A 25,704-nucleotide genomic window follows, 5' to 3' on the forward strand; every position below is an offset into this window, starting at 1 on the left:
AGTGTTATAGCTTCAGAAAGTTTGTTCCTAATCCAGACCGATGCTTGCGGATAACCTCTCTGAATGCTTCACTGCTGCTGCTTTTACTAACACTTTCTAATTTATTTCCAGCCTCAGTCATGCTCACCCCAGCCTGCTGGATTGTAGTCTGCCGCACTCTAACCTAAAGAATAAAGTGTCGTCAGGCATATTCATCTCAATAACTTCAACTGCTAGTGCCGATCTGTAGAATATTAAATATCCATGCAAGAGAAACTTGTTTAGGGCATTTTAAAATAAATGCATGAATTACATTTCCTCCTCTCCTCCGCTTTGCGGAAAATTAAACTTCGAGCTGTGTGCGATCTGTTTTGGAAATTTACATAATCAATCAGCTCACAGCTAATGAGTTTTTGTTTTTTTAGTCGCAATCTCCACAACCATCACAAAACCGCATGAGAAGAGGCAAACATTCAAGACAAAAACGCACCGAGAACCGCGCTGACCTTCTCTCCCATAAGCCTATGTAAATGTTATTAAAAGTAATAGGATAACATGTCCAATCAAGGCCTACAGGCTCATTATCCTGCGACCGAGCAGAAATTACTCAGGAGGACGGAGCTGATAATGAGGAGCCTGGAGGAGAGCAGCACCTCCGTCAGAGAGCAGCCTTTCTAAACCCTCATGCTGTCCTTCAACTGATGATCCACACACAGTCAATTCTAACGCTTATATCATTTCTCACTCTGGCCTCAAAATGTTGGTTTATTTCTGACTCAAGAAGTGCTTCGAATTAGCTGCTATGGGGGTTTTTTTGTTTTGTTTTTTGGGGGTGTTTTTTTTTTTCTTTTTTTTCCAATTGTCACATGGAAAAAGCAAGCTCATTTGTTGAACAGAAATGATATCTATTCATGTACAAGTGCAGTGGTACGAGAGGTTCGGGTTTTGGGAATGAAACCACTCCAACAGAGTTACTAGGCTACAGTGATTTTTTTTTTTTTATTATGTTTTTTTTGTGACTTATTTAAATCTCACTTTGCTATGATCAAAAACAGATTTAAATCGACCATCTAGTGACAAGAAACAAACCAGCTTAGCTGAGATTTACATTTTAAAATCCTATTTTGACTAAATACTATCTAAGCACACTGAACAATTATTGGCATCCCAGGTAAAATGTTTATGATGTGTAAATCTCAATATTCAGTCCCTCCAGTTTGTTTTTTCTTTTTGCAGTTGCACTATCATGGAAAATCATTCAAAATCAACAAGTCCTTGCATTTTTTTATTCCTAATGTGCCATTTTGAGTTTATTGCAAATACTCAGCAAAGATGGTCAAAAATACAAACGACTGCTAACTCCCACCTGCAGGTGGCAGCATTTCTTACTTCTTCTACTGCCTCAGTCTTACTTGATGTACAGCTACTTAAGTTCTTTAAAGAATAAAAATACTTGTGGTTTTTCATCATCTTTTTTCTTCTATATGTAGATTATGGAAAAGGCTTACTGAGTAAAAATAGTGAAGAAATGAATTGCAAATATTTCTAGAATAGCACCACAAAATCAGTGATTTTGATTGCAAAAAAGAATCACAAAAACAGAAAATGTGGAAAGGACTGAATATTTCTTTTACCCATCCATTCCTTTAAAAAAAATTTATTTACAATACAGAATTTAATTCACCTCAGTCGTAACTAAATAAATCTAAAGTATGTGGATTATCTTACTGAGCCACTATTCCTGAACCAGGACTTTTAAATAGAAATGAATGCTCCTAATTCACAGTTCAATCTCTAAATAGCAGCAAAGTGCTTCCAGTATGATCCTTGGTATGTGTGGAATGTCTGGCATCTCGGCTGCTTTTAAACTGGAAGACGTTACAGGTCAGTCGTTTACAACAGAGTTAGTTTTCTTGGAGCCATTTTCCTGAATTATGAAGAGAAAACACGTCTTTATTTGAAATCCGTGTTCTTTAGCATTTCCTGTTTTGAAGAGTGGCTAAATTAACTCCTCATTTCCATCATTTTTCTCTCATCAAAGCATCAAAAGTCATGGATTACTAATCCATTTCCTGACATTCTGATTTACCTAAACTCATAAATTAAAAATACATTCAGTTACATTTATGTCATGTTAAGTATTACAGATTTAGCTTAAAATATCTATGGCTTCCTAATTTGGGATTAATATTCAGTTATGAATACATACAGTCATGTTAAATGTTGAATTTATCTAAAAAAAACACAACAAAACATCCTATGTTAGACACAACAAATGCTGTGAAATGAATCCCAAAAAGGCTTTTTCTGAGTTTGGTCCTTTAGTGTCAACAGTGTTACAGCATCATGCAGGATAAACAAAGGACAGCTTGTATGACAATATAATTAACATTGCATATACATTTGACAGTCATCTAATTCTAACAGCTCGTATTTGAAGAAACGGTTCCATTTAAAATGAAGTTGGTTCCAAAATTGTGTTCAGCATTTACTGTAGAAGAAAACTTTGGATTATTTTCGGTTAGGTTCTGTGAAGTAGTGATTAGTAGTAAGTGAAACACCTGATGCATCCAACACACCTTAATAGGATGGCTGTAATGGAGGTAATGCAGTATCCTCACAGCTTAAGGTGGTAAACTTTTAGAGATTTGCTCTGACTGTAAACATGGTCAAACTTAAGCTAGTAGCTATTTTATTTTACCCATTAGGGAGCTTAAAAATTGAATTCAATGTTTCATTGTCTTTCCTACATTGAAGAGTTGTCTATCACGACAAACTTACAAAAAAAATAAACCTGAGCAACTTAAGAAGAGTAAAGTATACATTTTGAAAAATCTGCTTCATTCACATTTTTACATGCAAAGAAATCACTGACTACTCTGAACTCCTTCACAGAACCCCTTTTTAATGAAATCCAGATATGTTTGTGCAAGTAAACTTAAAATGCCTAGCATTTAAAACACAAACTGGGCTAAAAATATTGATGTAACTAATAATAATGTTCTGATCTTGTGCAGGGGAACCAACGTCTCCCATACTAGAAGTCACACTTGTAAAGAGCAGTAATTCTGCTAAGGTCAAGTGGACCAAGCAGGACGACGGCGGCTCGCCCATTATACGCTACCTGATCAGATACAAGGCTGTGAGTACACCGGGCAAGGAGGTAACAGGGTGCCACTTTGCATTTTCTCCGTTTCTTCACTGATTAACATGAGAAATAACAAAGTCCTGGAGACATCCTGCTGCCAAATGGAAGCAGGAGATACCAGCTGGGTTCTATCATGAGGAGAGGCGCCAACAGCAACACAAACACATTTAGCCTCACTTTAATCCAAGCTATTGTTTTAAGGCTACAGTTTGTGTCGTCTTGAAACAAACACATGCTCCCAGACTGGGTTCTGCCGATTTTAAATGAGCATTTTTCACTGGGGAGAAATGGAAAATTACCAGTAAAACACTAAATCCCCCAGTTGGCTTCCAACCAATGGTTGTTTACAACTGAGTTCTGTTAAATGGTAATTTAAAAAAATAATCATTTTCATACAGAAACACTAGATTTGGCTTCTGAGAGGATTTTTTTTTGAGAGGAGCTTAGCTAATGGTTGGGCCACCTCAGCGGATGTTAGCTGCTGGTTGTGGTTCAGAGTTTGTAAAACTAAAATATATTAAAGGTTTTATTTAACCAGGAAGCTCTGAGTGAGTCGATGCAGATCTCTTATTCCAGACAGTCCTGGTCAAATTATGAATCCAGCTGAAGCAAAGATATTCACAAAAACTGTCAGATGAACGTAACATGATGTTCTCCTACCCTAGGATGATTCACATGGTCAATCTCCATGTTTCTCTTCTTGATATCTTGACTCATTTCTTTAGATTTTCCATGATGTGCCTCAAGGAAGGCATGAGTTTGACATGTGATTAAAAATATGTCAATAAGTTGTGAATTAACCTATCAAAAACTTAATAAGCTGGTCTATCATCGGAACTTTACCAGACTGTTTACAGGCGTGGGGATCTTCGTGCATGTTAATCCAAACTGACCTAAATCCGAAAAAAAGTGTGCTTACTTAATTTCAATCTAGTGCATGCAGAAATCTAGTTTCAACATGTTTTATTTTAATTGGACTGGTGGCAGGTGTGCATTCATTTTGAAATAAGCACCTCCCTATGCTACGCTGTGCTGACGCCTGTCCTGTCTACGCCCCGTCTCTCCACCAGAAGCATATGTCTGACTGGAAACCGGAAACGCACCTCCCCTCTACCAGCAATTACGCGATGCTGAACGGCCTGGACTGGAACACGGATTACGAGGTCCTCGTGGTGGCGGAGAATCAGCGGGGCCGATCCGAGCCGTCCATCACTACCTTCAGAACGGCTTCAGAGCCCACCACCGTCCCAGGTACCACTTCCATCATTCCGCCTCGGACATCCACACACGACATCATCTCAGGCTCCCACCGTGACCAGAGGGCCTCTGGATTTAAAGGTCCGACTTGCACTCATGATCTGACATGAATGATCTAGGATCATCAGCGCAGTTTATTGGGATTTTTATTTGGTAGGCCAAAATGAAGTAGTTCATAAATTTGATGTTTGAGAAGAATGAGGTAAAAATCTGAAGATTTTGGCATGCGTTGGTGTTCAGCCCCTTTTACTTTGATACCAGGTGATGCCAGCTGTTAGTCCTGCCTTCATGGCCTTTATGCAAGAGTGGTGAGAAGATGCTGTTTTGGATCTTCCATAATTGTTCTAAATAAAGAATGCTTAGCAATAGCATCATAATGGACAATCATAATGTTCTTCATGGGACAGCAGTGGAGTCAGTCAGAGGTTTCTTCAGATCTGCTGTAACACAGACCTCTGCCACACAGCTGTCAGCATCTGCAGTGACTCCTTAAAGAAACTTGGATAGTTTAAGTTACACCTGAAATAAACATACAATGAGAGCTGCAGTGGAGTTGTTGAGATTAAAGCATAATCAGGATTTCAAATGGCCAGAGCTGAATCTAACTGAATCTGTGGCAAGATTAAAAAAAAAAAAAAACAAGCTCTGTCAAATCTGATTGGACTTAAACTGTTTTGCAATAGAATAGACAAAGTATTTATTCATAGATGTGGAACGCTGTTGGAGACAAACCCGACGAGGCTGAAGCGCATCTACAAAGTAAAAAATCCCATTCAACTGCCTTGCAGTCTGTGGTTGTACTGTAAAGGCTTGAATAAGTTAAAAGAGGCTGAATATTTGTACAACCTATTGTAGATAAAATGTTCAGATGTTTTAAAACTGCAGTGTGTTTTGCATGGCAGACCTGGTCACGGTCAAGCCTCTGCTCCACTGTGTTTTAATGGAACCTCGTGACTTTGGGCTGCCTCCCCATCGCACTAAACCTGAGCAGTGGGACAGATTAAACACTGTCTATCATCTTCTATTTCTCTATTCTCTCTATTTTCATTCTCTATGTTTTCATGTCTTCCTTCTCTATTTGATTTTCTCAGGTTAGTTTACTGAATCAGTCTGATGTCCTATTAGTTGCCATGAACACAAATAAAAATAGTCTAGTAAACAACGTGAAGCAGATCTAATCGTCATGCTACCTTATATGAGAGCTTGTTTGTTTATTGCATTGATTGGTCTGGAAAAAGTTACGCAGCCATTTCTGAAGCTTTGGGACTCCAGTGAGAACCATAAAAGTTTTCAGAAAGAGTTGAGCCTCCAAACCGAGTCCAGGACCCTCAACAACTCATCCAGGAGGCCCCAGAGTCGCATCTAGGTCTCTGCTCTGGCCCATCTTACCTCAGTTAAGGTCAGAGGTCATGATTCAAGACAAAAATGGACTCCATAGGAGAGTTTTTTTTGGGTGAGAACCACTGCTGACCCAAACCACTGCTGACCCAAAGCACACCTTTGTCAAAAGTGAGGTTGACAAAGGGCCAACCTCACTTTTTCCCAAAAAAACATCCTGATGATCCTCAAAAGACTTCTTCAAACATTTTCTTTGAGCTGATGAAACAAAAGTACAGTATTATCTGTGGCAGCAAACTGACAGCCTGTACACACCACCCCCACAATAAGACATGGTGGTGTGAGCATCATGCTTTGGGTTTGCTACTTTTCTGCTGGGACTGGGAAGCAGGTCGGAATTAATTGGAAATGTTTAGAGGCTGCAGAAGACTTTAGACATACAGCCAGAGATGCAATGGACATAAGCTTCTGCATATTTTAGAATGGCCTAGTTAAATCCAGACCTAAGTCAAACTGAGAAGCTGTGCTGTCAGACAAAATGAGATGCCTCAAAAGACTCCCACCTGGAGGGACACAAAACGCTGTTCTGCAAAGTAATGACTGACAGGGGCCTGAACATTAAAGCGTGTCAAACTGAAGGTTTTTATTTCATATGAAAAATCTTGAAAAGCACGAATCATAACGTAATACTTATCACACCAAATATTAAGTTGTGGTTTTAATGGGGTGTTAATACTTTTGCAAGGCTGTTGTGCATAAATTGGATTCAGGCAATTCCTGTAGCCTCCAACAGCCAATCAGAAGAGTGAGCAGACTCACGGGACAACCTGTGCTAAACATCGACTTTATGTTTCATAGAGAGTAAGAAAAACACAGCAGATGTCCTGTTTCACTGATGACCTCCCTGACTTGGTCTCATTACTCTCCATGCGTAACGGCATCCTCTCTGTTTCACGTCCTCTCATGCTGCCTCTGTCTTTGCTTTCGCTGCTCGGTTTAGTGGCTCCCGCAGCTTTCAGGATGTGTTGCTGACCTGAATGCATGCTGTGTGGCCTAGTTATGTGGGGATGCAGCCCTTACAACCTTTTTTTTTTTTTGCATGGTGCCTCCTCCAGTTTAAATTAACGTTTGCCATTTATAACTAAAATACCCAAAAGGCAATTTTCTGGCTGTGCATGGCACATGAAGAAACACGTTTTTTTCCTAGTTTTATTATCTGCCATGTAGCAGTGGGAGGTTTGGATCTCTTCTAGTTCTACCGTAGCAGAAGTTAGCCTGGGTTTCATCCAAGTCGCTTCCCTCTTTGATTCCTCTAATTACTTCCATTTAACTTTTGTTTTATTTCAGTTTATTCTTGTTCTTTTGAAGTGTTTTTTTTATTCTTCCCCCAACTTTTTTCTACACCTCAAGCTGCTCTGAACCAGTTTTAGCTGAAGGAAAACAGAGGTTTATTTTTAGATGCAACATCTGCATTTCATTGAGCGTGTCCCTGCAGCTGCTCCTGGTTATACTCACTCAAAACAGCTGCTGCTTCGAAAACAAACAATCAATTTCAGCTTCCAATCCGAATGCAGTGTTGATGTGCAGTTGAGACCCAATTTGTTGACTGTTTTTTTTTTCTTTTCTGTTTTGAACATGAGCTCCTAGTGTGGGAACTCAAAAATATAAATATTGCATTCATTTGAAGCAATTCTGAATCTGGAACAAGTTTTAGCATCTTAGCATTACTTTTCAATGCCTCGCTCCTCTGTAGAGAGACTAAATATTAAGTTAGATTAATAAATCAGCATTCCACTGCATAGCTGACTTACAGCTATTTTTAAAAATATTTTAATACACAAATATTTTCTTATGGCCTATATAATCAGCAGACAGTTGCTGACGCCCTACAGAAGCCACAAAAGGTTATTGCTAAAAAGACTGGCTGTATTCAGGCAAAAAAATAAAAAATAAATAGAAAGTTAAGCGGAAGGAAAAACCTGTGGTTAATAAAAAAGATCCACAAGTAACCACAAAAGATGAGCCTTAGTGCAAAGTATGTCCATATGTCTGACCAAGAGCTCTGCACAAAGCAGTTGGTCAGGGATTCTTTTGCATGAATTACTGCATCAATGCAGCATGGTACGGAGGAGACCTGTGGTTGTGCTGAGATGGAATGGAAGCCATGTTTGTTTGTATTGTGCCCTTCAGTTTCTCTGTAAGATTGACTCTGCTCTCTCTCTTTGCTTATTTGATACCATGGTAATAAAATTAGGATTCGAAGCTCTGAAATGTCCTGCTAACCAGCTGTGCTGAAATGGGACTTGATAAAATACAGCATTTGAATTACGGTGACTCCCCCACTATTTTCCTTTCACTCAACTTTCCATTAAAATGCAGAACAGGACCATGTGGAAATAGTTTACTTGGAGATAACAGTAGCAAGTACTGACAATCATCCAAATCTCCCCAGCTAATGTTAAAGCTAAAGTAAAACTGCTGCTGAGGATCTAAACCATGGATGGATCAGTCACCCATCCATCCATCCATGACTCAAACCTCATACCAAGCTTCTGCACTGGATGTGTGGTTTTTGCATGTTGGTCCATCGTCCTCTCCATTGGTGCGATGGTGGCAGAAAAAATGGTTTCGCTGCGGTTAGCTCCCTTACTTTTATCTTTTCTTTGTGCATGCTTCTACCCAGAATGCTTCCTGATAACAGGCCGGATGTAGATGACATTTTTGTTAATTCAATTTTTCAGAAGTGTGCAAACAAGATTTCTTTGAACTTCTCTCTGCTTGTTTAGTTATTCATAGTAAGCTGTTGTCAGGGTTACATTGTTTTCTCATTCAATAGATTTCTATTTCTGCTCTAATTAAAGGAGACATGACAGAATCAGAATCCAGTTTATACTAAAATGTTTCCTGCCAGTCTGTATTTCTGAAATGTTAAGAAACGTGAATCCTGAACATCAAATAATTTAGGTTCATTCAAACTTTTTAGTCGCTTTTAGACAGTTTTTCTGATTTTTTTTCTCATGGAATCCTAAAGAGAAAGTCGTTTAAATAAAAACGTTCATAGCGCTATCTCAATAAACAAACAGAGCTTCCTTTTCAAGGTAACGAGTTAATTTTTTTGATTGTTTCAACTTCAAAAAGTAATTTTTGACTAGAAATTCTAAAAATTGCTTGCTGATCATAAGCAATGGTTATTACAGTTACTCTGGACAGTACTAGGCGAGGACTATTTTGATACGATACTCTGATTAAAACAATAATTTTCTTAGTATTCAAGCATAAAAAAAAAAAGAATGAACACATTTTAACATCAATTTCTATAGTCAAAACTGAAAATCTAAAATTATTCCTCCTGCTTCAGGAGGCAGCATCAATATAATGTGAATATTTGATGTTGGAATTTGTTGGAATAATTTTTAGTTTAATCCATAGACATAATCAAGACCAATTCCTGCTAAATTATGCAGTTTTCAAGTGTGCATTGACCATAATATGAAATAAAACAGACATAACAGATATGCGTCGGCCCAAAGAGTTTAATTCTTTGTCCTTGCAAGTTAAAGAAATGTATAAAATCAGGATACTTGAAACAGAAACTTGTCTCAGGAACTTGCTCACATTTTTCTACACTTTTATCTTGAGATCATGACAAAACGTCTCTTTTCTGTTGGATACTTTATCTGAATGACAACTAAAAAATGTCTTTATTGAAAACAAATTAGAAGCTCTCCTTTAGCTATGATTTTCTATTGATTGCTTAGTGTATGAGTTGAAAAGATGGTAGTAAAAGTTATTGTGTCTGCAGGATGTAACCTTACACCTGCATCTGTTGTGCATTACACCATTGGCCGTTACTTATCAGGAGGTAATGGCTAAACTTACATTAGTTTAGTAGATTAGTTTTCCACGTTCAGGTTTTCATTTAACTTCACATCATGACTGATTTAAAAGCTCTGCAGCAGAAAAAAAGGTGGCTTTTTTTGCAAAAAATACACCTATTTTCCTAGAGCATGTCTAAAATAATTTTTAAAATGCAGCATTTTCAGGACAGGAACAACCTTAATTTTTCTTGCTGCTGATTGGCCGTAACACCAAAGTCGGAAATAAAGAAGACATAAAATAGTTTCCTATGTGCATATTGGTGCATATTAAGGAATACTTGGTGTTTGAAATGTTAAACGAGGCAGGAAGTCTGAGATATTTATGGGTGGCTGTGATCTCTAACCTCAGCGAATACTTTAAGGTCCACCGTACATGCTAACGCAGACAAAGATTGTTGCCTGAAATTCCTTCCTTGTTGTCATCATCCCATCACCTTCCATCCATTCCTGCCATAAAACATCAGTCATTGGCTGTGCTACTAACATACTAAGACTTTTCTTTTCTTTTTGTTTTTTATTCCTCTGACTTACAGTTCCCTTCTTTGTATTCCTCTGTTCAGTTTAAAAATCGCCTTTTCGACTTGAATTTCAGAATTTTTGACCTATTTTTCAATCTCTCTCTCCCTGTTTTCCCTCTTTATCTCCTGCTTCCCTTTTCTCCGTGTCCTCTCCCTGTCTCCATGTGTAATCTTCTGGGCACCTATGGACCATGACATTGCCATAAACACAAACTTCTTTCTTTGTTTGTACTTTTATGTTTTTTTTTCTTTTAATGCCACTTGATGACTATCACTTAAAAAAAAAACAAAAAAAAAAAAAACTTGTAAATATTTCCTGTGTGTATTGATGGCGAATAACTCCAGCTACCCTGGGCTGCCAGTGCGTGTCTTGCAGTCTGGCGACTCTCCTGCTGTCAGCGCTGACTTTGCTCTGGCTCTCATAAACTGATTTTGTTCGAGGAGAAAGAGGAGAATCTGGACCTTTTTAAATCTTTGGGTTCAGGCTCCTTTGCTTTCTATGCCTTCTGACCTTTGTGCAGCCACACACAAGTTTGGAAACAAAAAGATGAAGAGTCAAGACCACTGGTTTCATGTTATTACAGGGTGCTCAGTACTTGCATCATTTTCAGATTTTGGGGGAAATTTATGGTTCAGTTCACTTTTTCATCTGTTTTCATGTTGAGCAGCGCTGTGAAAAACTATCTACCCCTACAGATTTCTCCTGTTGTGCTTTTTTTTGTCACACTTTAATGTTTCAGATCATCAAACACATCTTTGACTAAACAGTAATTGCTTTCAGTGTTAAATTATGAACTAACTGCGTGACCTTTTTGGAAAGCTGGTCACACCCAGACCTGATTATAGATGGAGGGACAGTTGGTAGCACTGCTGCCTTGCAGCTACGAGGTCCTGGGTTTGAATCCCAGCCTGAGTTCATTCTTAGTGGAATCTCCATGTTCTCCCTGTGCAGGCTTGCTTCTCTCCAGGTACTCCAGCATCCTCTCTCACTGTCTCTAAACTGTCCAAAGGTATGAGTGTGTCTGGTGTTTGTGACCTCAAATGGTCCAAAGTACACCTCTGAATTGCTCAAAAATATAGATAAAAACACGTTTTATCTATAAAAAGTATTTTTTTAGATATAAATTTGAAAAGTGGTCTTTTCAAATTCCTGAGGTAAATATGAATGAGATTCATTGGCATGGCAGATTGCTGCTCATTGAAAACCCTCCAGTGTGAATCAGTCACAACAATTCTGCAAAGCAGAGCAGAGAAAACAGTTTTATAACCAGGACCAGGTTGGTTTACAAATGAAATCATTGCTTAACATTCAGACTTGAAATGAAATTATGTCTTTATTTCAAACAGCATACAGCAAAAAAAATAATAAAATAAGAATTATATATCATAATGATCATAATGTAAAAATACAAAATGTCCTAATGCCGTTTGAAAAGGAGTGGAAGAAGACAAAGTTTAATAAATCCCACCCTCATCCGTCCCATCCAACTATGTCCCTCCTTATACATATTTGCACATCTGACATTTACTCTCTGAGTTGAACCATTTAACTATGACAAATTAACAAAAGGAAGTCTGTAGATGGACTTTTTTTTTCACAGCTCTGTATATGAGTATATTTAGGGAAAGGGATTTTTTAAATGCTTGTCAGTGTTACCAGTTACAGGTGTGTTGATTCAATGCAGTATTGTTGCTTTGTTTTATATATTTGAACACTAACACATTCATAATGCCTTAATGTGATTTTAACAGGGGTGGTAAACCCAGAAACTACCTTCTACTGCTAAATAACATGTCTGCAGCGTCTGAACCGGAGACGGCCGTTGTAGCAGACGTTCTTTTCCTCCAGGACTTGGTTTCCTGCTGAACAGAGACCTCACGCCACAGAAATGCCACAACGACATAAAGGCATGAACACAGCATGCAAGCTGACACAAGGCATGATCCAGTATTCCACAATATGCAACGCAGCTGCTTCGAATCCCCTCTCTCCAGCCCACCCACCCCCCCCCCAAATTGAGCATTATGAATGTGTTAAACAGGAGATGAGTTCAAATCCTGTGCCTGAGTCCTGTCAAGCTCCAACCGTCTTGCTGTTCAACAAAACGAAAGATAAACTCAGATTTTCAATATTGGTTCCAGTCAAGTAGCTGGTGTCTGACAGCAGTTTATTTTTCCACATATTTTGCTCATTTACAGAAATGTACTTATGTAAACCACCTTGTAAGGAGAGAATGGAGGGTTGTGAGGGGGAGAAAAAAAAGATAATCATGTTTTGTGACAAAGTATACATAACTCTTTTCAAACGAATATCCAAGAACTACAACACACCTGCTGTTATTTTGACAGTTCATTCTCTCTTTTTACCGAAAACACAGAAACTGTCTGAGAACATAAACGCAGCAACTGTTTAAATGCTACAAAAATGATTTCATGAATGTGAAGTTATTTTATTGTTTGAGACATTTTTGTAAATGTATATCAGTGTATTTCCATGTAATCATTGTAGGGTTGAAATAAATTCTTTCTTTTTGTTTCAAGACAGTCATGGCTTCCTGAGGCTTTAGTGACTAAACCCCCTGAGGGAACTGAATGCTGTTCAGGGCGGCTCCTTGTAGTCGAAGCTTTAACATTGCTATTTAAAATCTGCACTAAATAAACTAGAATATCGATAAAATGTTTATTTATTGTACTAATTAAACTAAAAAAAGTGAAACTAAGTTACATAAATTCACTGATATATTTCTAAATCTTACCTCTGGTATTTTTCATGATTATGGCTCATAAAAACTGAGTTTTAGCTCATATTATGAACTCCTAAAAAAATTTGGCTTACACAATTATGGAGAAGACCTCAGACAAAGGGTCATTGCTAAAGAAGAGTTTAATCTAAGCACTTTATTAGAAAGTTAAGTGGAAGGAAGAAAGCTAACTGCTGCCACTTCACATAACCAGGATGTGATCCACAATGATCACTTTACTTTTTTTTTTTTTTTTACACCACGACAGGTGTTTTGGAGATGCTGCTTTTTCTCATGTGACCACACTGCCATGACTAACAATAAGTGCTTTAATGTCCAGGATCTCACTGACCAGAGAACTGGTCTGACTTAAACCCTCTAACGAAATGTCATGGGGCAGACAGGAGACTCCAGAACCAGCAATGCAGAGGAGCTGAAGGCCTAAATCAACCTGCTCTTCCTGAACACCACAGGCTGGCCTCCTCCATGCCACGCTGCACTGACGCAGTAATTCATGCAGTGTCGGTGTGTTCATGTTGATTTTAATTTAAAATTTCCTGACAAACTTGAGTTTTTGGTTTTCATCAATCATCAAACTGTACAGGAATAGAAATATCCCTGAGTGTGTTATAATCTAAGTGTACGTAAGACGGTTTTGTTTTTTTATGGGTTGAATTACTGTAATTATATTTTAAATGATAAACTAATTCACTGAGATTCATCTACATATAAATTATTAAGGTTTTAACTACATGAACGTTTTTATGATACAGTCATAACAATGTTTAAATATGGATTTTTAAGAATTGGGATTGTATGGTGTTATGAGCAGCTAATATCTTAAATAGTAAAGTTGTTTCAGTTTGGATGGACACAATGTCTGTCTAAATAATTTGACACAAGCAGGTTAATTTATTTACAGACACTAGACAACACTTTCATGGCTTTCAGAACTTTAAAGAAGTCTGTTTTTTTTTCTTAATGTTGCCTTTTTTTCCGTATTATATTAAATGTTCTAAATGGCCTAATCTGACCAGATCACATCCTTCAACATGGTTGCTGTGACTTAAGTGTAACTTGTGGAAAAAGTGCATTAATCTTCAAAAGATTCTGAATTTATTTAATCTCCAGTTGCTCTAATATTACCTTATAAACATGTACCCTGTCATCACACTCATCAGCATGCAGCACTGGCTGCACGTGCACGAAAGCAATAGAAACCATGTTCAAGACACGACTAAGTTTATATCGATTAACCCCATACTAATGTCGCCCTGGGCATCTGCCCACATGACTCGTATCGAACCCTGCAGCTGACCCATGTTTCCCTTTCCTTCCACTTCACACCTCGTCTTCGCTGTGTTGGTCCATCACGACGAACATTAATTAGATTTAAAGAAATTTGTTGACGAGAAAAAGCGAAAGCCAGCAGGTCCGATGTGGTACCTCCCTCTTGACCTCTGGAGTCTATTAAACAAAAAAGTCGTCACTCTTCAGGTACCTGTTCGAATGTAATGTTTCATGGAAGTAAGTGAAGGACGCGTTAAAAGCTCTTCTTTAATGGTTCTAACCAGACTGAGTTTTTAAAAGCTCTCAGGTCCAAGGTTAGTCGACGCTCTCTGCACAGTATAGATCTGTTTTATACGCAGCTCCAGCAGCTGCTAAAGAGAGCAGCAGAATCATAATACATCGGATGTATGAATACTAGAATCCCATGAAGTTCTGCTTAACATTTTGCATTGATTTGCCTTTAGTAATCCCACAGATATGGATAGTTTTGTCTGTCTCAAGTAGAAGATATTGTGCAGGCTGCATTATGGTTGATAATGAATCATTTTTGGAGTTTTCTTTAAAGGTCAATCATGATGCTTTTTTTAAAGCTGCTCCTGTTTCAATATGATGCTTCCAGATGAGCTAAATTGTTCTGGTAATGATACGTTGCAGAAGCAGAATGAATCAGTTCTGTGGGTTGTCCTGCTTCCGTCTGGAGCTGAAATAATTCAACAAAATCTACAGGCATGCTTAAAGAAGCAGCAGGTTCCAGCTGCCTGTCAGCGGTTCTCGATTTGTTCAAAATAGGCAAATTTCAGAGGTTCACTCATTAGCTTTTATGGAATATTTAATGTCACTGAGCATGTAAAGCATCAGCTCAACCATCAGATTCACTGTCTTGATGCCAAAGCTCAACCAACTCTGAAATAAGTGTAAGGATTTTTTTATTCCTCCTGTAAAGAGTGTTATTTATGTAAAACGGCTCATGCATTCAGCTGTAGCTCAAATTGATTCATACAAAAACCACCGGCATCAGATCATTCCGTTAAAAGGATGAAAGGCATTTGAACTGCTGGGATTTATGGTTAATGCACCAAAATATAATAAAATCCATTGTAAAAACATGGAAGACGTCAAAATAAAAGCTGCTTTTGAGTATTAAACTGGCAGCAGTTAAAAAAAAAGCTGTGGCATAAATAGGGTTCAAGACTTCTTTAAGGGATATTTTAAGAAGAAAAACTTGGAATATCAATAAAATCCAACATTTGGAGGAAATATCTAATAAATCTTGAATCTCTAAATCATAGAGTTGAAATGCCTTACTTGATTCCTGAGGATGTTATTACAATAACTGTTAGCTTGAAACAGATATATTACTCATACACCCCCCTCTCTATCCGGATATTATTATTCAGCTATTGATAAAGGGGAAAACAGTTTCGTTTCTCAACTGAAATTTGTTCGATTTCTCTTTGATGATCCTCGTTAGTTGTTTCAAGTTGGAAGGCCTCTGTGCCATCACCCTAATCTTTATCTACCATCACAGATTCAAATCAGATCTTCCTTACAATTGGTTACCCAATCTGTAAAGGCGGTATGAATAATTATGGACCTAACTGCACATCAGATTTTGTGTTCCATCCGGTCATAATGAGACATGCCTGGGACGACTGCGCTTCCGTTTAATCTCAACTAAGTCGTGTCGGCAGGAAAACGAGATGTTAAGACCCCCCGGAGTTCCTCTCCTCTTCCTCATGTTGATCATCAGTCTGTTGAGTAATGGCAGCGCTGATCAGCTCGGAGCGAATTTAATCAGGCTCCTCGTCTCACATACGTCTGCAATATTTCTGTTACCTTAAACAAACTGCACGCAGTAGACGTGTGCATGCAGCCTAGGGAAAGGGAAAGCTGCTGCTGCTGCTGCTGCTGCTGAGAGATTTGAGATCAACTTTGTGCAGCCTGACATGATTCCCCAGGTTGTGTGATTAATTAGATGTCACTATTGTTTAAGGCTCAGGATTAATAAGTGGTAGGTGAACACGTGAATGTACAATAAGTTGGAGTCACTCCGAATACTAAAAATATCCGACTGTCTGTTGTGGTTGGAACTTTGTTTTAATCGATATCCTTAAATTTATTCTGCTTGCTAAAGCTAAAAGAATAAAGAGAGAAATATGATTCTGACATCAAACCACACCTCTTGTTTCAGCGTCCATTTGTTAAAAGCTTAAAACCACTCAGACTGCAGGTCCATGAGGAGTTTCCAGATATATTCATCAGACAACCAAGCCAGTTGTAAGCATTGCTGTGAACACAGGCCAGTGCTGATGGCGTTTTAATGGCGGTGCAGCGCCACACAGTGGCCATACTGTGATGTAGATCTTTTTTTTTTCTTTTTTTTTTTTATAAAATTAAGCCGGAGCTTCACAGGGAGAAACAGAGAAGAGATACGAACATAAAAATAAAAGTCCATGTTTCTGTAATAGTAAAAAAAATATCAAATCAAAGCAATCAAAACAATTCTAATGCAGAAATGTGGCTTTAATAACAGCATATCTCTGTACTGTACAGTACCTCCAGCCAGTTCCTGGCATGAGGAGTTCAGCTCTGGTTCTGCTGAGATATTCAGAAAGTCCAGGTTGACAGCGGCCTTCGTCTCATCTGCATTGCTGGTTCTGATGTCTCTCCTCTTCCTCTGGATCGTGCTCCGTGGAGGCTCTCTGACCTGACCACAACGGTCAGGTCAGTTGGCTGGTGTTTCCATGGTGACTAATGCCGGGGTTGGCACTTTTGCCAATGTGACACAGTACAATGTTCATCTGGAAGATAAAATCATCTCCCTAAAGGAAAATCTCTCCTCTGAATGATGACTTTGAACCCTTTCAGTCATTTTTCTCCTTAGTTTAGTGCAAAAAGAGTTTCATGGTTCACTGATTCAAGACGAGAAATGCAGCAGATGTTGCATTAAACTTTCCATTAACATGCTTATTATAAACATCATGCTGTGAACAGTCAGCAGTTTTTTCCTCTACTGTGTTGGTAAATTAACATTTCTGTATAAAAAAATCATTTTTAATTTAGCCTTATGTCTTATTCTAAAGCTTCTTTGAATCTGAATTTTGGATTTCCATTAAAACTGAACGAATATATCTTGAAATATACAGACTCTACTGAAATAGATTTTCAAGAATAACTTCTAATTGACTAATCTGTACCTGTTGTGTAATGGAGCGGTGGGAATCCTTGTCTTTCTTGGAGACATTGTGGTTATGATGGACAAAACGAAAAACTGGAAATCTGCAAAATGAAAACTTTTTCATGAAATTTTCAACAACATGTGTTTTAGATTAAAATCAATGCATCTGTTTTTCTTTTTTAATATTATTCATCATGAAAAGTCTTTGCAGAAACCACTCTGAGCAGCGAGTTGCGAGATGCATGGCCACGTTTCACCTCACACCGCTCTCCTTCACACAAACACAGATAACCACAGTGTGCATCAGGTGGCATAATTCATGGGACGATACGATGTAAATGAATCACTGGTGTAAGTCGTGTTAATAAGCGTGATAGTTAGTGCTGGACAGGCCTTATCGATCTCTCGGACATGTGTGGGATTTTCAGTTTTAGAACTGAGATTTATCACATTCGGCGCGCCACCAGCAGTTTCCTGGGGAGACGCCTCGGTCCGGCACCTGCAAACAGAAGTGTTTCTCCCGACACACAGATGTGAGCATTTAAACCCCCAGCCCTAAACCGTGCGGCATGATTTATTGCTCCTGTTAAAATGCAAATGAATCAATGAGCAGAGGAGAAACGCAGGTTGTCTGTAACGGCGTGTTGGCACCTGTAAGAACACGCGGCAGAGACACGCTTCTGATGTTCCAATCAGTCAGGAGGGGAGAGTCACAGTTAGGGGATTTAAATTAGAGTTAGCCTTGGGATGCTAGACGTTTCTTGCACTACTGGCTGTTATTAACTTCCACCAGATAGAGAGAGGAGAGGGGGGGAACGTGCAGCAAAGACCTCAAGGTCAGGAATTGAACCAAGGACCACGGCGTGAGGATCCGCTCTACCACTGCGTCACGCAGTCCACCTAGAACCACATGCCTGTCCATCTGCACTGCAGGATTAAAGTCATTTTTAGCTTTGCTATAACTCTGTACAGCAATGCTGAATGATTTACTTATCTAATACTCCATGTAGTTAGTGATTATGATCTCATTTTGGAAACATTACAAGCAGGAGTAATGAAAAGACATTAGCCGTGCATAAATGCTGATTTCAACACGAGTCCTTGGACATTCTTGCTACTTTAGAGGCAATTTAAATCAATAGGAAATACCTTGAGAGAAATTATGCTAAAATGAAATCTTGGTGTAATTTTGAGTGTTCCTCAACAGTTGTTTTGCACAAATTAAATTTGGTTTGCAAATGATGGTATTTCATTCCGTCTGGTTAGCAAATAAAAAGAGGCCGCTTTCACATGAGCACATGATCTTTATTTGGAAAATGTCTTTTGTTTTTTACTTTTATTGCTCCAAAAGCTCTTTAGCCAGGATTTCTGTTTTGTTCCACTTTCAGTTAGGAGTTTAAAAATACTCGGAATGGGCTCGAATGTGTTCAGTAAACCTAAACCTTTGGTTGGAAAGATGGTACAACTTGAGACTTCTGTGTTTAAGGTGGCCGTGTTCTGGAAACCGCTGGAGAACCAGTGTACATGTCCACAATAAAGCTCCTAGAAAAGCTCCAAAAACCTGTACCACCATCTGTGTATCCATACTTCTGACTGTAACTTCAAATATGCAACAACTGCTGCAACAGCACCGACAGAGAACCTGCCATACGCTGACTTCAGCACGTTTACTGAAGTAATTAACCAATTAAAGCAGAAGTATTGCTTTAGGTGTTATATAATAGTGTTTTTCAAGCTGTTTATTGCTGCATTAAAATGAATGCAAACAGTACATTCACCACGTCACCTTGCAGAACATTTGTTTGTGAGGACAGAAAACTGCAAGCAAGATTATTTTACAGAAATATTTTGTTGGACAGATGCAGGTTTTAGCCTTTGATGATACAAAGATTTATGCTGCAGCTCAGCACTGCCGTTCTGGACCACTGAGTATAAAAGTACAAATGTCTTATATGAACGTAAAGGTGATTTAGTAAGCAGAATGGAGCTCCCATTCTCTCCAGACAGTTTGATGAGCTTTTGATCCTGAGCAGACCTCAGTGCTTCGAGGAAACAGCCTTTACTGCATCTGAGTCTCACTCGGCCTCTAAATTTATCCCTGTATTTAGTTGTTTTTTTTGTTGTTTTTTTACAGTGCGTTACCCCTGAGGAATACACTGTGGAAAATTTACTTATGTAACAGTGTTGCTTGTGTAATATTGTTTGAAAGAAATTAGTTAAAGTTTAGTGAAGATGAGATAAATCTTCCAGGGGAAGTACAAGAGTTATTGGGACTGTTGTAGAAACTGTCTCTCGGTCTCACAGTGCGTCTGCGAGTCGAGGACAGCGACTCTTAATAGAAGTCAGGGATAGCCTCTTTATCAGCACAGCAAGCCGCCAGCCTGGTCACCTCCTCCCTGCATTTCATCCCCACCAAAGATGAGCTCAGCCATAGTGGTCTCTAATTAAACGTCACTGTCGTGGGTTTGCTGACTCAGGCATTGGTGTACAGAGTGGACAGTAGGGGGCTAAATACACAACCCAGTGGAGCGCCAGAGATGGGGCCTGCTCTGACTCTGAACCTGGTCAGAAACAAAGTCTCTGATAGACCTGTAGATATCAAGTCCCAATATGGTACTACATTAAAATAAAATAACCTGTTTTAGTGCCCCAAGGTCCTGTTTTTTTAGTTTGTTTAAAGTTTACTTTTATCAGTTATTTGTAATGTTGGGTGCTAATCAGTCTTGTGAATTTATTCAGTTTTATTTCTTCAGTTTAAACCTTGAATAAGATCCTTTTGTTACTCAAAGTCCATCTGAAGAAAGAATGTGCAAATTAGCTCAGATTCTAAACACTGAAGTGTCTTTTCTAATACTGAGCACTAGATATAGTATGTAAACTACGAAGCTAAAGTAAGGCTCTGCAGATGAAACTCTGGACAGAAAACTAAATTCAATCTTGCAGTGTTTTACTAATGCTGCTATAAATATCTTCCAGTGTTATCCCATGCCATTCGAAAATAAGTGGAGCATCACAAAAATCCCAGGGGATGATGAATTATTTTTTGCACAATATGTCAGCACCTGGAACAGTCCACTGTGGTTTAGGTTGCTTCGGACACGTGGGAGAGAGGAACGATGCTGGATTCAGTCCAGACTCTGTTCTTAACATTGTCTGGAATCCATGCAGGACTTCTTCCAAAAAGAGCTGGAAACTAAAGCCAGTAAAGCTTTTAGTATCGACTGAAGACTAAACATTGTATGAAGAGTGTCAGCAACATCATGTTAAATCCTTCGGTTTCTCCTCCCAAATATTGTTCAGACTCCTGGAGCAAAAAGCAAGAAAACTGCTGCAGAACAACTAAAAGTTATTCATGGATTCACCTTTCACAGATTCATGTTTTAAAAGCTTAAAAGTGAATTTTATAGAGTAGAAAGTACAACATTTCCCTCCTAAAGATGGAGTGGAAGATTTTTTTTTTGGTAACACTTTATTTGAAGGGGTGTGCATAAGACTGACATGGCACTGTCATAAACATAACATAACATCTGTCATGAACATGAAGAAGTCTTTATGAATGTTTGACAGGTGTCATGAAGTGTCATTCAGTAAATAATGACACTTTTAATGCAAAGTTGCATTGAAAGTCCATTAAAAGTGCGAACTTTGCATTAAATTATCATAATTTACAAAATCATGCAAAGTTGACACTTTTAATGCAACTTTTAGAGCAACTTTGCATTAAGTGTCATTATTTATTGAATGACACTTCATGACAACTGTCATAAACTTTCATAAAGACTCCTTTATGTTCATGACAGGTGTTATGTCATGTCAGTCTTATGCACACCCCTTCAAATAAAGTGTTACCTTTTTTGGGGGGGAAATATACTTGGTGATTCCTCCAACTGATTGCTTCACATCTTCATTGAGACTCATCGTATCCCTCATCGCCTCTCATCATGTCTGTCCTCTGTCTAATTTCCTGGCTGCCCCCCTCTCCTCTTCTCTCCTCTGTGCTGAAACCCTTCTTTCTCTTCTGTCTTGTGTGGGTTTCGTATCCCCCCCTTTGCCTCTCTCTTCCTCTTCAGACACTGCAGACGGCGGTTCAGGACTCGGCACCGGCGCCATCGTGGGCATCCTCATCGTTGTCTTCTTGCTGCTGCTGGTTGCCGTGGACGTCACCTGCTATTTCCTCAACAAGTGCGGCCTCCTCATGTGCATCGCCGTCAACGTTTGCGGGAAAGCCGGCCCGGGCGCCAAGAGCAAGGACATCGAGGAGGGAAAGGCGGCGTTCTCGTAAGCGCACACATTGTGATTTTGCTCCCTGCTTCTGGATTTATTGAAGAAAAAGTGTAATCTGACATGCTCTGAAAATTCTGGTCAAGATGCACAAACTGTCATGGTGACTTGGTGAACCCAAGATGCAGCTGTTTAATGGAGGTTAGCCTCCTCCTCCCTGTGCCGTTGGAGGACGGTGGAGTTGATTTTGCCAGATGACCATGATCCCGCTGAAAGACCCAATCACAGCAGACTCTCAGTCTTCTGATGTGGAAGACATCAGACTTTTATTAAAAACTTGTCGTAATGTTCATAATGCAGTCCACTGTAACAGGCCCATAGCATTACACATCCTTCACTCTGCTTAACATGAGTACAATCACTAGTTCAGAAAATTTGAAGAAAGTAAAAATGGCAAAAAATAGTTACAGTTTTAGAGTAAAAATGAGAAGTGTTAGTGGTAAAACAAAAAAAATGTGGCAGCAGTAGTTTATTAAAAATACCTTTTATTGTAAAATAAAGGATTCATTTTTCTAAAATATGCAGAGTGAGATTATTCTGCTAAACTAACAGACACATTTACTTTAAGGCTTTTCACACAGCCTAATCATTTTACCAGTAATAGTGGAGGTTTCTGCTGTTTCTCGAAAAAGGAATGTGAAATTCAATCACGTCAAATGATTAGGAATTACAGACAATGCTGGAATGTTTGGAGCAGCGTAATTATTAATGCAACCTTCCTGAAAAGAACGCAGTACTTTGATCAAGAATTCACCTCAATATGTTTGGCAGCTTCTCCTTATGGAGGCAATGCACACAACAAATAAATATTTCAACCAAAGCCTTCGCAAAACACTTCTTCAGAGCCTGTGCCACGCTGTGAACCGAGTCGCAGCGGCGAGATCTGCAGAGATGTTTTGCACCTTTAGATCTCAAACATGTCGCTCCCTGCCAGCGAACGCTTTAAAGCCGAGCACAATCAGAGCCGAGTGTGGCGGCGGCGAAGCCCTCCAGGGGGAACCTGCAATCAGAGCACGCAGGTTGGTGGAGGCGGAGGATGATCAAATATTGGCTTGAGTGAACGAGACAGAGCGGTTGACAGCCGAACAGACCGTGTGTGTGTGTCTGAATCTTTGAGCTCATTTGTTTTACACTGCCGCTGATCATTTGCGTGAGGTGACCATGTGTTACCGGGCCGCAGTGAAGAGCTGCCTGACTGAACTGAGACCTCCTCACGTCTCACAAACACACGCCTGAATTTATGCGTCCGTTTGCTCTTCCCCTTTCTTTCTGACGACAGGAAGGACGAGTCTAAGGAGCCGATTGTGGAAGTGAGAACAGAGGAAGAAAACACCGCGAACCAAGAAGGAGGGGGTCCCACTGAGCCCAATGAGACCACCCCGCTGACAGAACCAGAGTGAGAACCGAGCGCTTTAATTGGCTCTTTGAGAGACGGTCCAAAACCGAGTCTACAAACTTAATTGGTGGATGGATGGACGGCTTAAATATGCAGGATTTTCAGATAAAATAAGACTGAACTCACATATAAAAGCAGAGCTGTATGGAAGTATTCATACCCATTGAACCTTTCGTCACATTACATCCTCAGGTTTTGGTGTACGATATCAGAATTGATGTGATAAACCAACATTTAGTAGCTACGAAGTGGAAGAGAAATAATTCATAGTTTTGTTTGTGTCGACGTTTAACAGCAGCTTTGTGGAGGTTTCTTCCAGCTTCGCTCATCTACACACTACAACTTCCGAATCTTTGCAGCACATCGACAACTATTTAATTGGATTAACGTCTGAGCTTTGACTTGGCCATTCTAACTCATGAATACACAGTGGCTTGCAAAAGTATTCAGACCCCTTGAACTTTTCCAGATTTTGTCATATTCCAACCACAAGCATAAGTGTATTTCATTTATATTTCTTGTGAAAGGACAACACAAAGTGCTACACAGTTATAAAGCAGGAAGACATTTACACATGATTCAAAATATATATGTGAAAATAAATTCAGCCTGTTTTCTCTGTCTGTACTGAGGTTAGATTGCACACACATTAGCAGTCATCAGGCAACTTCTCGTTTTTCTTTCCATTTCATAATTATGTTGTAGTTTGTGTTGCTCTGTCACATTAAATCCTAATGAAATTTATTTAAATTTCAGGCTTTAGTGTTAAGAAAAAAACGCCTAAAAATTTAATGGGTATTAATACTTTAGTTGATGTACAGCTTAAAGGCTGAGAAGCCACATTTCTCTTAGCTGTTTTCATGCTCGTTGTGTAGTATAGATTAATAAACTGTTTGAAGGAACATTCATAACAAATTCTTCGCTACCTAACATTTCAAAAACATGTTGCTGTGGAGGTTTAACAAGCAGAGTGGAGAAAATGATTGGTGACTTGCCAGAATCATTTCAGCTCTTCAGGTTTAAGGTCCAGGTGACGTTGGATTTCTGTGGCTTCATGTTGTTTCTGTACCAAACAGAATCCCTTTAGTTTCTGTAAAAGCTCAGAGCAGGAGCTGGAGACCGACTCCTTCATCCTGGGAAAACTGCTTGTCCATTCTTTTGATTATTTTGTGTTTTACCCTCCCAATATTTTGTTGCTAACATTTTGACTGTATAGATTTTTACTTTTTCCACTGAAGCACAGAAGCACTTAAAACCTTGTTGTTGCCCTGACTTGCACTCTCACTCTACCCTTTTTTTTTTCATATATATATATTTTTTGGCTCTATGCTTCCTCTCCTGTGTCCACCCTCCCTTCTTCCACCTCTCCCCCCCGCTCCCTGCTACTTCCTGCCAAACAGACCTGCCGCTGCCGACTCCCCGAACACGGCGGTAAACCAACTCCCCCCAGCTGCTGCTAACTCGGTTACAGGGAGCGTTAGCACGCCACAGACTAACTCCTCTCCTAAAAACACCGCTGCAGCCCTTTCCCATTCACCTAAAGCAGAGTGCAGCGTCGGACCCCTGGTTGACCTCAGCGACGCTCCAAAAGTTGCCCCTGCCTCCAGCCCTCCTGTATTAGAGCCAGTTAGCCCACCGTCCACTAATGGCGACAGGCTTCAGAACCCGTGTGAGTCAGTGAGAACCCCCAGCAGCACCCAGAGTAAGGACTTACAAGTAGACGGCCAGAGCAACGATGCCCGCTGTGCCCCATGCTCAGACTCCACCACATCAACCCAAAATGAGTATGAACATCTCCGTTTCCTTTATTGCTCCCATTTGTTCTGGTCATTTCATGAGGGCTGCCATCTTTTAAAGAGAACTTCACCCTTAAACGGTTTTTCCCACATGCATGGTTCTGCTCGGAACAGAGGTGCTGCTGCGCCTCAGTCCGTTACAGCAACATCCAAAAGCTTTTTTTTATTTCATTCCATTCAAAAAGTGAAACTGATTAATTGAACTCATAGTGTGGATTAATTCTTATGACTATGGCTTATATTGCCTGTTTTAAAGGTTCATTTCAAATAATTAACTACACAGATTTTAATGCATTAAATTTTGAATAGGGAAAATATATTTATTTTGTGTTCCCTCACAAATGTCAATTTAAAATTTAAAATATATGCACATCTAAAGAGCTGCGTGTTTATTCTTAACTCTCTGGTACAAATCAGTTTTTTATTCACTGCATGTTTATGTCTGTTTGTGTAAGTTTGAGATGGAACTGCATATGAAAACTTCCCTTAAAACCATTCAGACTTTCAACACAATAGAGACACAATCAAAACTGTCAGATGACTGATTACCTCGTGATAATAACTCAGAAATAGTCCAAGTAGTTTGGATGTATTTTTTTTCTTAATTTCCTTCTTACAGAAAGTTTATGTTTATATCACAGGTTTGTGGCGCTTTTCTATCCTAAAGAAAAAGATATAAAACTTCTGATATTTCACAAGATATAAACATAGATGGATAAACCTTACGACAACCTTATATAATAGCAGAAAGTATGATGGCCACCGTAAGAAAGGCTGACAGTTCCCAGTTATGCCGCATGAACTGATTAGTACATTATTGCGAGGGAACGCAACAAAAAACAATCTTCCATGTCCCCATGTTCAGCATCTCATAGCATGTGGCAGCAGTACAGATATCCCTGAC

General features: G+C 39.2%; 1 protein-coding gene across 10 annotated transcripts in view; it reads left to right on the plus strand.

Moving 5' to 3' along the window:
- ncam1a (neural cell adhesion molecule 1a) overlaps positions 1 to 25,704 on the plus strand; it is a 289,625-nt gene that overhangs the window by 254,489 nt on the left and 9,432 nt on the right. For 5 of the 10 annotated variants that reach the window (XM_008428576.3, XM_008428580.3, XM_008428582.3 and 2 more), the window contains 5 exons: positions 2,997 to 3,121; positions 4,198 to 4,378; positions 21,398 to 21,605; positions 22,888 to 23,004; positions 24,405 to 24,788. In XM_008428576.3, coding sequence (XP_008426798.1) covers positions 2,997 to 3,121; positions 4,198 to 4,378; positions 21,398 to 21,605; positions 22,888 to 23,004; positions 24,405 to 24,788 — 1,015 coding nt within the window. Of the gene's footprint in view, positions 1 to 2,996; positions 3,122 to 4,197; positions 4,379 to 10,463; positions 12,663 to 21,397; positions 21,606 to 22,887; positions 23,005 to 24,404; positions 24,789 to 25,704 lie in introns of those variants that run through there. The other 5 variants (XM_081615781.1, XM_081615782.1, XM_081615783.1 and 2 more) reach the window with 2 other exon arrangements.

Source organism: Poecilia reticulata, chromosome 14 (genome assembly GCF_904066995.2).
Source record: "Poecilia reticulata chromosome 14, P_reticulata-male-v2, whole genome shotgun sequence".
In the NCBI taxonomy this organism is placed as follows: Eukaryota; Metazoa; Chordata; class Actinopteri; order Cyprinodontiformes; family Poeciliidae; genus Poecilia; species Poecilia reticulata.